Source organism: Gossypium hirsutum, chromosome D05 (genome assembly GCF_007990345.1).
Source record: "Gossypium hirsutum isolate 1008001.06 chromosome D05, Gossypium_hirsutum_v2.1, whole genome shotgun sequence".
Taxonomy (NCBI): domain Eukaryota; kingdom Viridiplantae; phylum Streptophyta; class Magnoliopsida; order Malvales; family Malvaceae; genus Gossypium; species Gossypium hirsutum.
Window position 1 is genome coordinate 28,012,009 of NC_053441.1, and position 13,411 is coordinate 28,025,419.

At 37.0% G+C, this 13,411-nt stretch overlaps 2 protein-coding genes, 1 non-coding gene and 1 pseudogene across 3 annotated transcripts; 1 reads left to right on the top strand and 3 right to left on the bottom strand.

Annotated features, from left to right (window-relative positions):
- The first annotated feature begins 1,824 nt into the window (after positions 1-1,824).
- Positions 1,825-9,594, top strand: LOC107904851 (tRNA (guanine(26)-N(2))-dimethyltransferase). The gene is made up of 6 exons (XM_041094564.1): positions 1,825-2,456; positions 8,293-8,493; positions 8,568-8,670; positions 8,879-9,079; positions 9,170-9,232; positions 9,470-9,594. Exons 1-4 carry the CDS (start codon positions 1,840-1,842, stop codon positions 8,969-8,971), a joined length of 1,014 nt encoding a protein of 337 aa, XP_040950498.1. The 5' UTR covers positions 1,825-1,839; the 3' UTR covers positions 8,972-9,079; positions 9,170-9,232; positions 9,470-9,594.
- Positions 9,595-10,058: 464 nt separating this feature from the next.
- Positions 10,059-12,242, bottom strand: LOC107904852 (40S ribosomal protein S26-3). Its single transcript, XM_016831355.2, has 5 exons — positions 12,096-12,242; positions 11,898-11,990; positions 11,705-11,789; positions 11,482-11,615; positions 10,059-10,372 (listed from the first exon to the last, which is right to left on the bottom strand). The coding sequence occupies exons 1-5, from the start codon at positions 12,096-12,098 to the stop codon at positions 10,301-10,303; spliced, it is 387 nt and encodes a 128-aa protein (XP_016686844.2). The 5' UTR covers positions 12,099-12,242; the 3' UTR covers positions 10,059-10,300.
- Positions 10,886-10,988, bottom strand: LOC121218056 (small nucleolar RNA snoR99). The gene has a single exon (XR_005914323.1). It is a non-coding gene; the product is annotated as a small nucleolar RNA snoR99 (small nucleolar RNA).
- On the bottom strand, positions 11,156-11,240 carry LOC121218057 (uncharacterized; annotated as a pseudogene).
- Positions 12,243-13,411: the final 1,169 nt, after the last annotated feature.

Below are 13,411 nucleotides of genomic sequence, written 5' to 3' on the forward strand. Positions count from 1 at the left end.
ATGTAAATTAGTGATAATTATGTCACACTTTGAATAAATTTGTCGAGTAGCATGTTTCAATTAATATAAAGTTGCATAAAAAATCATTTTACACAAGTAAATTGAAAATAAATTAAGCATACATAAATATTCAAGAAATAGATACATATCCAAACAAATAAAAACAAATATTTAAGAAACACAACGTTGTCGTTTAGCTACCATCAAACTAGTAGTGATGTTATTATGAACTTTTGTCATTTCATTAGTACTCATATGCTCAACTTCTTGAGCGGAAATGCATTCGGTATCCGAAAATGCTTCGTGAGGAATAAAATTCGAATTTGCATCTATGACCGTAAATGTTGGGTCAAGAACTTTACTTAATTTGATGTAGTTATGTAATGCAAATGTAGCACAAGTTATCCTATTTTGATCTTGAGACAAATATATTGGCATTTTCGCTAAAATCTTCCACTGCGCCTTTAAAATGCCAAATGCCCTTTCAATATAACTTCTATAAGGATGAATGGGCTCGATTGAAAATTCCTCGCGACAATGTTGATTTTTGTAGATTTACGGTGGATTTTTTTTTTGAGATTTACTTTAGACTTTGGAGGTGAAAGAGAGTAATTTTTGAGCAAGCATGATCAGATGTCATTCAACATATCTCATTCCCAATCAGCTGTTGAGAAAAGCTGTCCAACCCAACATTTTTTGTTTTGGAAGTTTTAACTTAACAAGTTCTTACAGACCTCCATTCACCAAATACTATAATTGGAGAGTTTGACTACCTAATTCTCCATTTGTGTCTAAATCATCTAAAAATGCCCAAAAATCTATTTACGGAACACCTACAATATATATCAAGAGCATTTTTTATAAACATCTCGAGGTGGAACAGATTTACCTCAAACCCAATTCGACCTGCTTCAAACTTGATTTTCCAAAAAAATCCGACCCTAATGAATCAAATCCGGTCGGCACCTGTTGATATTGGTTTTATTTTTTTCCACCCTAGCCATATTCAATAAAAATAATAAATAATTTCTGAGAATTATAATGTTGGAGTGTTTCATACAACTTGATATAATATTGCACGAAATATGTGACCTATCTTGATAAACAAAAAATCCGACTATAGTGCATGAAGATAATTTTATGGCTTAGCTGAAAGAACGACATATTAAAAGAAGTTGAACGAAAGTTATTTTTCCCAAGTTTTTCTTCATGCATAATTTCTAGAAGAATAATGATATATAGATGTTCAAAAATTCGTCCTAATGAGATTAGTATATAAAATTAGAATCCGGATATTAAGTGATGTTATTAGGAAGAGAGTAAAAATATGTTACGCTTTTTAATAATACAGTAATATTAATATTATGCACTCTTTTTATCTCATTGGAATTTACTTGGTAAATATTTTATCAATATGTATATTTTAATTATAGATATGTTATGAGATAAATTATTTTATTATTCATAATATTTTCTTTAATAGTTAACTTATACTTTGACTTACCATTTTAAATTAATAAATTTAATTATTATTTGATTTTAGATATTATGTCAAAAGTAATGTAATGATTGCTTGTAGTTGAACTTGTGATTCAAATTATCTTATCTAATTACTTAATATATATTTTACTATATGTCGATTAAAATGTTATATTAATAAATAAAATATATTTTATTAAAAATCCTATTGGAAGGCAGGGAAGTAAGTAATTGATGATGATATTGATATGGTCTGCAACGTCTAGAAATGTTGATGGAAGCCGGCGTGGCAGTGTAATGTAGGGATTTAATTAAAAGAAAACCCAACTAAGAATCATTCCTGCCCAACATTTTCCCGCCATGCTCTCTCTCAATCCTAAAACCCTATCCCCTTCCCCCTTCAATCTCAGGTCCTTTCTAATCCCCAAAAAACCCTCAATCTCTTCTCCATCCTTATGCGTTAACTCCACAACTTGCTGTCAACCCAATCAAATAACCGAAAGGGGTATCCTTTTCGACACCGGCGACACCTTTTTCCGCCACGAAAGCGCCACCGGCCGAGACCTCGGGGTCCTTTCAGCTGCACTCTACAAGCAATCCAAAGGCCAATTAAGAGTCCTCGATGCAATGTGCGGCTGCGGAATCCGGTCACTTCGCTACCTCGTCGAATCCAAAGCCGATTTCGTGTTAGCCAACGACGCAAACGAGAGCCACAGGAGGGTTATTTTGGATAATTTAGCACAAGTCGAGAGGTTGGAAGGGGAAAAAAAGAGATGGGTAGTGACGCATTGCGAAGCTAATCGGATTTTAACGGATTGTTATTTGCAAAGGGATTATTTTGATTATATTGACTTAGATTCGTTTGGGAGTGATTCGTCTTTCTTTTTAAGGGCTGCGTTTAGCAGTTTGAAACTTGATGGATTGGTTTATGTTACTTCCACTGATGGGTATTCATCAGGCGGTCACCGCCCTTTTCAGTGAGTTTTCTTTTTTTAACCTCCATTGTTTTTTCTCTTCCAATTTTGGTTGCCACTTTTCAATTTCAAACAATATAACTAATAATTGAAGTTTTGGTCTGTTGTTCCAATAGGGTCGGAAGCGTGTAAATTATTGTACTAAAAAATCACACAAAGTTCAATTCCCAGGGAAGAGAGGTGGATCACATGGATCTCTTAAATACCAAGTCTTTCCTAGACAGAATATCCATTCTATAGTAATTTAATAGCACAATTAAATACTACTATTATACCCTCAAATATTGAAAGAAAAATAGGACAAGAAAGAACACAAGAGATTTAACGAGGTTCGGTAAATTATACCTACGTCCTCGGGCACTAACACCAGATGATAACTTTACTATCTCCAAAGTATTACAAACAAATAGAATTCCTTAAGAATTCTCAAATGGGAGAAGAGAGAAAACTAAGAGAGAAAGATTGGTTGGGATGGTTGAAATGAGAAATGGTTAGGCCTATTTATAGTTGAGGTTCAGGGACTAACTTGCAAATGGCCTAAAAAATTAGGGACCAAAATTGCAATTATACCATTCAACTTTAAACTCAACTTGCCAACCACTTTTTACTTTCTTCTTTCGGTGCCAATTGCACTTCCCACCATTTTTGACTTTTCAACAATCTCCACCTTGAAGATTTGATTAGGATAATCATATCTTCACACACTTCCTTCAACTCCCCAAATTTGATAAAGCTATCTTTTGTAGTGCCTCCAAATGCGCTCTCGAGCGCCATACACCTAAAGGTGCTCAAATTCTCAGGATGTTAATCAAGTTCAAACAATGATTAAACTTGATTGTTGTTACCACCTTGGTCATCATATCTGCGGGATTATCTGCTGTCGGAATCTTCTGAAGTAGAATTTTTCCTTTTTCAAAGACTTCCCGCACAAAGTGATATCTTACGTCGATATGCTTGGTTCTTGAATGATAGACTTGATTTTTCGCTAAATGAATAGCACTCTGACTGTCACAATATAGACTAATGTGACTTTGAACAACTCCCAAGTCTTTCAATAATCCATTAAGCCAAATAGCCTCCTTAACAGCTTCTGTAACTGCCATATATTCTGCCTCTGTAGTAGACACAGCTACTGTAGACTGTAAGGTAGACTTCCAACTCACTGGGGCTTTCGCAAGAGTAAACAGATACCCCGTAGTTGAACGACGTTTATCTAAATCACCAGCAAAGTCGGAATCAACATATCCAACTACAAACTGACCAAGTGCTTCATCCTGTTCAAAAATTAAACCAACATCTACGGTTTTTCGAAGATACCGTAGAATCCATTTCACAGCTTGCCAATGTCCTTTTCCAGGATCATGCATATACCTGCTCACAACTCCAACAGCTTGTGAAATGTCAGGCCTCGTACACACCATCGCATACATCAAACTCCCAACTGCATTAGCATATGGGACTTTCGCCATATATTCTCTTTCATCTTCAGTCTTCGGAGATAATTGAGCACTAAGTTTCAAATGAGAAGCAAGTGGGGTACTTACATGTTTTGTGTTTTCATTTACACCAAAACATTGTAATACCTTTTTCAGATATTGCTTCTGATTTAAACAGAGCTTGCCTCTCGGTCTATCTCTACTTATCTCCATGCTGAGAATCTTCTTGGCCTCACCTAGATCTTTCATCTCGAACTCTTGATTCAACTGAGCCTTCAGCTTATCTATCTCATTTTGGCTCTTCGAAGCGATTAACATATCATCAACATACAAGAGTAGATAAATGAAAGATCCATCATGCAGCTTCTGCAAATATACACAATTGTCATATTTGCTTCTTGTGTACTTCTGCCTTCTCATAAAGCTATCAAATTGCTTGTACCACTGCCTCGGGGATTGCTTCAATCCATATAGCGATTTGTTCAGCTTACAAACCCAATTTCTACCACCAGCATCTGTGTATCCTTCGGGCTGAGTCATATAGATCTCCTCTTCTAACTCACCATGCAAGAAAGCCGTCTTAACATCAAGTTGAGCTAGCTCCAAATTCAACTGTGCTACCAAGGCCAACAAAATTCTAATGGAGGAATGCTTCACAACAGGGGAAAATACATCATTGTAGTCAATTCCCTCCTTCTGAGCGTAGCCTTTAGCTACCAATCTTGCCTTGTAGCGAATATCCTTCTTGCTAGGAGATCCATCTTTCTTTGCGAATACCCACTTGCATCCGATTGCCCTTTTATCTTTCGGTAATTGCGCCAACTCCCAAGTATTGTTCTTCCGGAGAGACTGCATTTCTTCATCCAAGGCGCTTTTCCATTTATCACTTTCTAAGCTTTGCATTGCTTCTTGATAAGTGATAGGAATATCATCAACAACGGGAAGGGCGTAGGCCACCATATCAGTAAATCGAGCAGGTTTACGAATTTCTCTCCGTGGCCTTGCAACTGCAACTGGTTCTGGTGTACTTAGTGGTTCTTGGGTCAGAACCTCTTCAACCTCTAATTCCTCCATTGTGGCTGGAGAATTAGACTTATTAACTGGGCAAATCCCCATCTGCTCAAACTCCACCTATTTTGGAGTACACTCCACCTGCTATGGAGTATTACTCGTCTGAATATCTTTATCTGCTACCTTTTTCAATGTGGCAGATTCATCAAAGATAACATCTCTGCTACAGATCATTTTCTTTGTGCTTAAGCACCAAAGACGAAATCCCTTCACTCCAGAAGTGATTCCCATAAAGAGAGCTTTCTTTGCCCTCGGATCTAACTTTGACTCCTTCACATGGTAATATGCAGTGGATCCAAACACATGTAAGGAATCATAATCTGTAGCCGGTTTTCCAGACCATACCTCAATAGGAGTTTTTCTTTCTAATGCAGATGATGGCAAACGATTAACAAGATGGCCAGCGTATGTCACAGCCTCAGCCCAAAATTGCTTGCCCAACCCAGCATTGGACAACATACATCGAACTTTCTCCAGCAATGTTCGATTCATACGCTCTGCCAATCCATTCTGCTGTGGTGTATCCCTAACTGTGAAGTGTCGAACAATACTATACTCTTGGCACACATCGAAGAACGGATCACTTTTATATTCCCCTCCATTGTCCGTCCTAAGCCGCTTGATTTTCTTGCCAGTCTGGTTTTCGATCATAGTTTTCCATTTAAGAAAAACTCCAAGCACTTCATCTTTAGTTTTCATGGTATACACCCAAACTCTTCTGGAAAAGTCATCAACAAAAGTAACAAAGTAGTGTTTTCCTCCCAACGAAGGTGTTTTGGAAGGCCCCCACACATCTGAGTGAATATATTCCAAAATACCTTTTGTATTATGGATAGCAGTGCCGAATTTCACTCTCTTTTGCTTTCCCAGAACACAGTGCTCACAAAATTTTAATTTGTAAGCCTTTGCACCTTTCAACAATCCTTGCTTTGCCAGAATTTGCAAGGATTTTTCGCTGGCATGTCCCAACTTCATATGCCACAACTGCATTGAGTCCAAGTCTTTGTTACCGGAAGCTGCAGCGACTGCTCCAATAACTGTACTACCTTGGTAGTAATACAAGTTATTTTTCCTGATGCCCTTCAATATCACAAGTGCGCCAGATGTCACTTTCAAAATCCCATCTCTCATAGTAACAACTGAACCATTGGATTCCAAGGCTCCCAATGAGATGAGATTTTTCTTCAAACTGGGCACGTACCGAACATCAGTCAGAACTCTGGTTGATCCATATTGATTCTTTAATTGGATTGAACCTATCCCAACAGTTTTACAGGCATTGTCATTGCCCATATAAACAACTCCTCCATTTAGTTCTACTAAATCAGAGAACCACTCCCGGTTAGGGGACATATGATAGGTACAACCCGAATCCAATATCCACTCATCTGAATGGAACGACGATGATGATGCAACCAGTGATAGTTCAGAGTCACTAGTATCATGCTTAGCAACACAAGCATCTACAACAGCTTTTCCCTTATTCTTCAGCTTTGGACAATTTTTCTTCCAGTGGCCTTTCTCATGACAAAAAGCACATTCATCTTTCCCGAGTCTGGACTTTGACTTTGATCTCCCCTTTTAAGTTTTCTTCCGAGTGTATGAACGACCTCGGACTACTAAAGCTTCTGTATCTCTGATTGAGTTTTTCTGTTTGTCCTTCTTTCTCTGTTCATAACTGTATAAGGCCGCACAGACTTCGCTCAGAGATATATCACTCCTGCCATGAAGTAGAGTAGTTTCTAGGAACTCAAACTCCTCAGGAAGTGACCCCAACAGCATCAAAGCCAAATCTTCATCTTTGAATGTCTCATCCATATTCAGCAAATCAGTGACTAACTGATTAAATTTGGTGATGTGATCATTCATTGTGGTACTTGGGACGTATGTGAAGCGAAACAGTCTTTTCTTCAAGTGGAGCTTATTTTGACTGTTTTTCTTCAAAAATTTTTCTTCAAGTGCCACCCACAACTTATTTGCAGAAGTCTCCTTTGAAAAAGCATACCTCTACTCTCGAGAAAGGCATGATCGAATTGTGCCACATGCCAACCGATTGATCGCCTTCCAATCTTTCTCCTGTACATCATCTGGTTTCTCTTCATCAATGGCAATGTCTAGACCCTGCTGAAAAAGGGCATCTAGAACCTCACTTTGCCACATACCAAAATGGCCCGTGCCATCAAAGATCTTCACGGCCAATCTTGCATTTGCAATTATCGGTCTTGTTCACATGGACGATGTTGAAGCTCCTACACCGACCGTTTTCTCCATAATCTTTCAATATACCTAAGGAAATCTTTTCTGATGTGGAAGATCAGTTTAAACTGCAACCACAGAGCATACTACGATTAACCTTCGGCTCTGATACCACTTGTTGTTCCAATAGGGTCGGAAGCGTGTAAATTATTGTACTAAAAAATCACACAAAGTTCAATTCCCAAGGAAGAGAGGTGGATCACATGGATCTCTTAAATACCAAGTCTTTCCTAGACAGAATATCCCTTCTATAGTAATTTAATAGCACAATTAAATACTACTATTATACCCTCAAATATTGAAAGAAAAATAGGACAAGAAAGAACACAAGAGATTTAACGAGGTTCGGTAAATTATACCTACGTCCTCGGGCACTAACACCAGATGATAACTTTACTATCTCCAAAGTATTACAAACAAATAGAATTCCTTAAGAATTCTCAAATGGGAGAAGAGAGAAAACTAAGAGAGAAAGATTGGTTGGGATGGTTGAAATGAGAAATGGTTAGGCCTATTTATAGTTGAGGTTCAGGGACTAACTTGCAAATGGCCTAAAAAATTAGGGACCAAAATTGCAATTATACCATTCAACTTTAAACTCAACTTGCCAACCACTTTTTACTTTCTTCTTTCGGTGCCAATTGCACCTCCCACCATTTTTGACTTTTCAACATGGTCTGTCATGGCATTTCGGTTGCTACTGTCTCTCGTCATGTCTTGATTGGTTTTATTTTTGCTATTGCTATAGCAGAACCAAATTGAATAGTTTCATTTCATGGTTTGCTCCAATGGGTTTTTGCAACTGCTGATGTCCTAGCATATTAAGAGTTGTCTGTGGACTCATGCTAATGGTTTTTTTTAATGAATTATTTTTCGATTCAGTGCCCTGTTCTCACTGATTTTGCAAATATGAGTTTCGATAGCTGCTTAAATAGTGATGTATAATAGTCTTTCAAGCCCTTATGTGCTCCCTAATGAATCGGATTAGGAATCATCGGTAACCATGACATTGGATACTTTCTGTTTTAATTGTCTCTGATGAGTTAATTATTTCTGTTTATGGGTGTATATATTAGTTCATTATCAGCATTTGGAGCATATGTTCGTCCAATGCCGTATGCAAACGAGCTTGGTTTGCGAATCCTTATAGGTGGTGCTGTGAGGGAGGCTTCTGTTTTAGGCTATCGTGTTACCCCACTTTTTTCATACTACTCTTACCATGGACCTGTTTTCAGAGGCTTGCTCCGAATGAATCGAGGGAAGCTACCTGAGAAGAGGTGATATATATATATAATCTGTACCTTTTTAGCCTTCTTTTAGTACTTATTTGATGTTTTCATATTAATGATAGGGATTATGGTTTCATCTGCTACTGCAACCGCTGTGGAAATTCTCAAGCAGTTTCATGGGATGAACTTGGTCAAATCAGATGTCCTTGCAATAACTCAACAAAAGTATAATTTCGTTTCATGATGTGTGTGCATTTAACTTTGGTTTTGTGCTTTCCTTTATTTTTTCTGTTTTTATTCCAAGTCATGAAAGCTTCCCTTGCACTCTGCAATGTCAAAAACTGCTTATTCTGTACCTACGTTAAACATTGTTTCTACTTTTGCAACTGGAGGGGATACAGGCTTATGCTAAATTTGCTGTCAATTTTTACAGGATGCTGCATCACTTGTTGTATCAGGCCCTTTGTGGACAGGACCTCTTCATAGTGGTGCTTATATCATGGAAATGTTAAATTTGGCCGAGTAGTGGGGATGGGTGGGCAAAGATGCAGGGACTGGTCTAGAAAAGCTACTGAAACGGATGTTGGAAGAAAGTGACCCCAGATTACCATTTGGATATATCAAACTGGATGAGGTCCCTCCCATGGTTTTTCCCCCAAAAGCATTTGCTCTTATACTTGAATTGCCTGATGTTAGGTAATGATTTTCGCTTCAACTTTATCAGGTGGCTAGTCGTGCACAAACAAATACTCCTTCCATAAGTACTATCATGAGCAGCCTTCACAAGGTATTCTACTTCTATGTTCTTCTCTGCTCACAAGCATTCGAACTGCAATTACGTAGAAAAGGATGTGTTTTGCTCTTGTAGACATAAGAATATCATGGGACCTAGAATGACTTGCTTTAAGACAAGGAGGGTTTAGCAGAAAAAAGAATAAAAACAAGAAAGAAATCAGGATAAAGATAGGGTTAGTTTGTGTCATGGCTCAAAACCAGCAATGAAGTGACTGTGTTTATGTTGCAGGAGGGGTATGCAGCAAGTAGATCACACATTGCCCACAATGCGATCAAGACAGACTGTCCAATGGCAGGATGCATCAGGATTACCAAGAAAATACACGGGTGCTAAGAATTACAAGCTTTGAAGGCATTAATCTTAAGCTTGTAACAGCTAGGGAACAGAAGCTACTCCCTGTTGCCCTACCAGCTGTTATACTCATTTGAAGAAGAAAAGCACATTGCAACTCAGCTTTGAACAACCAGACATTTGTAGTCAGATGGATAGAGTTGTTCTAGCTTGTTTGAGTCTTGGAACAGATTTTGCCACTCGCTTGGTTAGAGATGGGATTCGAGTATATACAAGTAATGCAGAGTTGGGGGTACTCGAGTTTGAGTTGGCAACCAATCACACCGGGATCTGTTGAATCTAAAGATTCAAGCTAACCTTAAATTGTTTGGATCAAGAATATATCACATCTGACCAACTTTGCGCGTTCTATGTCAGAATGAAAGCCTTTCTAAAGCGTTAAAGAATTCCAGTCTGATGCTCTTTAATTCCTACACTACATTTTGAAATAAAATTATATAATACCATTTTACTTGCACGGCCTTACTTGAAAAACCCCATTCAAGAGCGAGGTTCATTTTGGATAATCATATGCAACTAAACAGAAATTATGAAGTTCCAAGTTCCAACAAGTATTCCCAACCACTCAATACCTTCCAAGATTTAACAAAGTATCGAACTTTAAAACAATAAAAAAAAACTCCCTACATGATCCAAGTTCTCAAAATTCAAGCAACCATATCTCAAAGCAAAACACGAAATACAAATTCATCTTAAACTTCAAAAGCCTTATGCACGAGCAGGAGCCGCAACACCAGGACGAGGAGCCTGACCAGGCTGACCGGGCTTTGGCATATCATCCTGAAAAGATTTGAAATCAGGCAATTAACGAAAGCTTCTGAAAGAAGAGGAAAAAGAAATTGGACATACATTTCAACAACCCTGAGACCATCAACTATACATTGTGTAGTGCAATTAAATTTTTCTTAGCAAATACATTATTCTTTATTATTGAAAAAATATTCCTCAGCGAATTAAGTATGCTACTTCCAAATGACTGCTAAAATCCCAACAACTATAGCTACCTGTGTAACCCGCCATGCATAATCTATTGGAAACTATCTTATGATGATCAGCGTGCCACCAAAATGGCAACTGATAAAGTGATTTGGATGGATATTTAACATGAGGGAACAGTCAATCCCAAAAGCAAATAAAATTTCAGCAAAAGGTGCCAGACCACTCCCTTGAAATATGCAAAGCATGGATCACAATCAGAAAAAGTAGGGATCTCTAAGTTTCAGGTGTAGCTAAATTCTACAATCCCTTTGGTCTCTATGAGCTCCAGTCCACATAAATTATCTTAATTCTAAGGAATTTTCCATCCTGTAATGATCAATATGCCACCAAAAAAGGCCACTGACAAAGTGATTTAGATGGATATTGAATTTAAGGGGCTTCTTCATCCCTTAAGCACTTAGAGAGTTCTGCAAAAGGGGCAGACATGAGTCCCTAAAGAATAGTATCTTTATAAGCATAGCAGATAGAATCATTCTAATGATAGTTGATGACAAAAATCAGCAAAGTCAAAGTTCTACCAGTCCCGTGGATGACTTCCATATATCAGTTATTTTAGATTCAGAGGCATTTTCCATCCCAAAATGATCATAAGCAACCAAATAAGGCAGATGGCTATTAGGTATTAGGGACTAATTCATCCCTAAAGCCATGGAAACTTCTGCTCAAAAGGCAGACTAGCAGTCCCTGAAGATTTTCCAAAAGACCCTTTTCTCATTCTATATAATTCATAGGTTACAAAATCTATAAGGAGTTTATTAGCTCAAATTCCATTAACAACCTTGCACTAATGATAAACAACCCAAGCAAGGTGAGAGGAACCGCATTCCAATCACATAACAAAATAGATCATTGACAGTGAAAAGCATGATATCAGGGATTATATGATGTACCCTGCGTCTAATGAAGCGCTGAGGCGGGTCACGTTTCCTCCTGTCAGTGCGGGATCGGACCCTCACAACGTGGGAATGGATCGCACATGAAACACAGTATTGCATCTTCACATACAGCTTGGGCAGAGTGTACGCTACATAACATCAACCAAATGATGAATCCAAAAATAAACAATAAAATCAGAAATTTTGGTTTTATAAGAGGCATTAAATGAGGAATTACTGTCATAGACGCAGGCTTCCTGGACATCCCTGACAGCAGCTTGCTCCACGATGTTCCTCACAAGAAACCTCTTGATTGACTTATCCTTTACTCATTCGAAACAAAAGGGAAAAGAATAAGAAAACAATATATGTGTGAAATAAATCATAATAAAAACCCAAAGACCCAGGTAAGAAAACCATATGTGAAGTACCTTAGGGCAACATTTACCGCAGTTAGAGCAGCGGATGAACTTGACATGGCCACGGCCATGTTTGTTTCGGCCACCATTCCTACGCTTGAATGTCTACAAAGCAATAAAGATCCAATCAGAGTGATCAAATTAGTGAAAAAATATTAAATTTTGATAAAGACCCAGAAGCAAACAATAAAGATGAAATGAAGAACAGACCATGGCTAGAGGGTTGAAGTGTTTTTTGGAGGCTCTTTGCTTCTGCTCGCTAACAACTAGGGTTTTGGCTTGTAAAAAAAGAGCAAGTTTGGGGGGGAAATGATGTTTTTATATCACGGCGAGTTTGTCTCGTGAAGCCCTAATTTTTCACTTATACAAAAAAGGGAAAAATTACAAGTTTAGTCACTATTATATGGTTTGAATTACATTTTGGTCACTAAATTCTAAAAAAAGTTATTATGAGATCACTAATGTTATTAATTTGTTATGTTATGGCCACTGAGACATTAATAGTATAACGGTGAGCTAACGTGATCCTTAATAGTATTTTCTTAATTTTTTTTCCACCCTTTTCAAGTGAACTCTCTCTCTCTCTCCTTTTTCTCCTTATCCTTTCCATGGTCTCTTTCTTCAAAAATTTTCCTACACTTTTCTTCCATTGCAAGATATTGGTATTATTTTCATCACGAAATATGATCAATACCAACACATTTTTTATTATTATCTTTATCGACTTCCATAGGAAATAATGACAATATTTGGTAATCGAAGAAGAGTGAAAAATGAAGTGAGAACAAAATAGAAAGAAAAAAAAAGTTCAGAAGGGAAGGTGAAAAAAAAAACATTGTTAAAGGCCACATGAACTTCTTGTTACACCGTTAATGGCAGGTAATAGCTTAGTGACTATAACATAATAAATTGATAACGCTAGAAATTATATAATAATTTTTTAAAATTTATTGATCAAATCGTAATTTGAACCATATATAAGCGGCTAAACTTGTAATTTACTCTTTAAAAATTGTATAGTACCTCAAATTTTTGAGTTATTTATGTTATTTTTATTTTCTTTTCGTGGTTCAATCAGTTTTTTATATAAATATTGTTGTTTTAAGATTATTTATTAAAATACACTTTTTAATAAAAAAATATAATTTTTTAATTTTGATATGTGTAAAGATCAGGTCAAATATATTGATTTGAGATTGATTGCTCATAAGTCCAATTACTTGAATTTAATACAATAGATTTTAACATTCGTGAGTGTCGAGTTTCCTTTAAATTAAATTTGAATGATTGTGCATACACATCTTACAAATACTCTCCTCCCTTTTAATTTTTACACTAAAATCCAACCCTAAGTTCCTTCTCTCCTCTCCTAAGCATTCTAACTGTCAAACTCTCTTTCCTAATTCGAAGTTCTATCCATTGTAAAATGGGTCTATTAAGGCTATAGGATCACAAATTAGCATATTGCATAAGCATGGTAAAATCTTCTGTCATGAGATTTTGTTATTATTAAAATTTAATATTAT

Excerpts from the sequence above, each read along its gene's own strand:
- LOC107904851 (XM_041094564.1), top strand. The coding sequence starts at position 1,840 with ATGCTCTCTCTCAATCCTAAAACCCTATCCCCTTCCCCCTTCAATCTC. Across the intron at positions 8,494-8,567 it reads GGGAAGCTACCTGAGAAGAG|GGATTATGGTTTCATCTGCT; the intron begins GTGATATATATA and ends TATTAATGATAG. Across the intron at positions 8,671-8,878 it reads CTTGCAATAACTCAACAAAA|GATGCTGCATCACTTGTTGT; the intron begins GTATAATTTCGT and ends CAATTTTTACAG.
- LOC107904852 (XM_016831355.2), bottom strand. Across the intron at positions 11,790-11,897 it reads GCGGTAAATGTTGCCCTAAG|GATAAGTCAATCAAGAGGTT; the intron begins GTACTTCACATA and ends GAATGAGTAAAG. Across the intron at positions 10,373-11,481 it reads AGCGCTTCATTAGACGCAGG|GATGATATGCCAAAGCCCGG; the intron begins GTACATCATATA and ends AAATCTTTTCAG.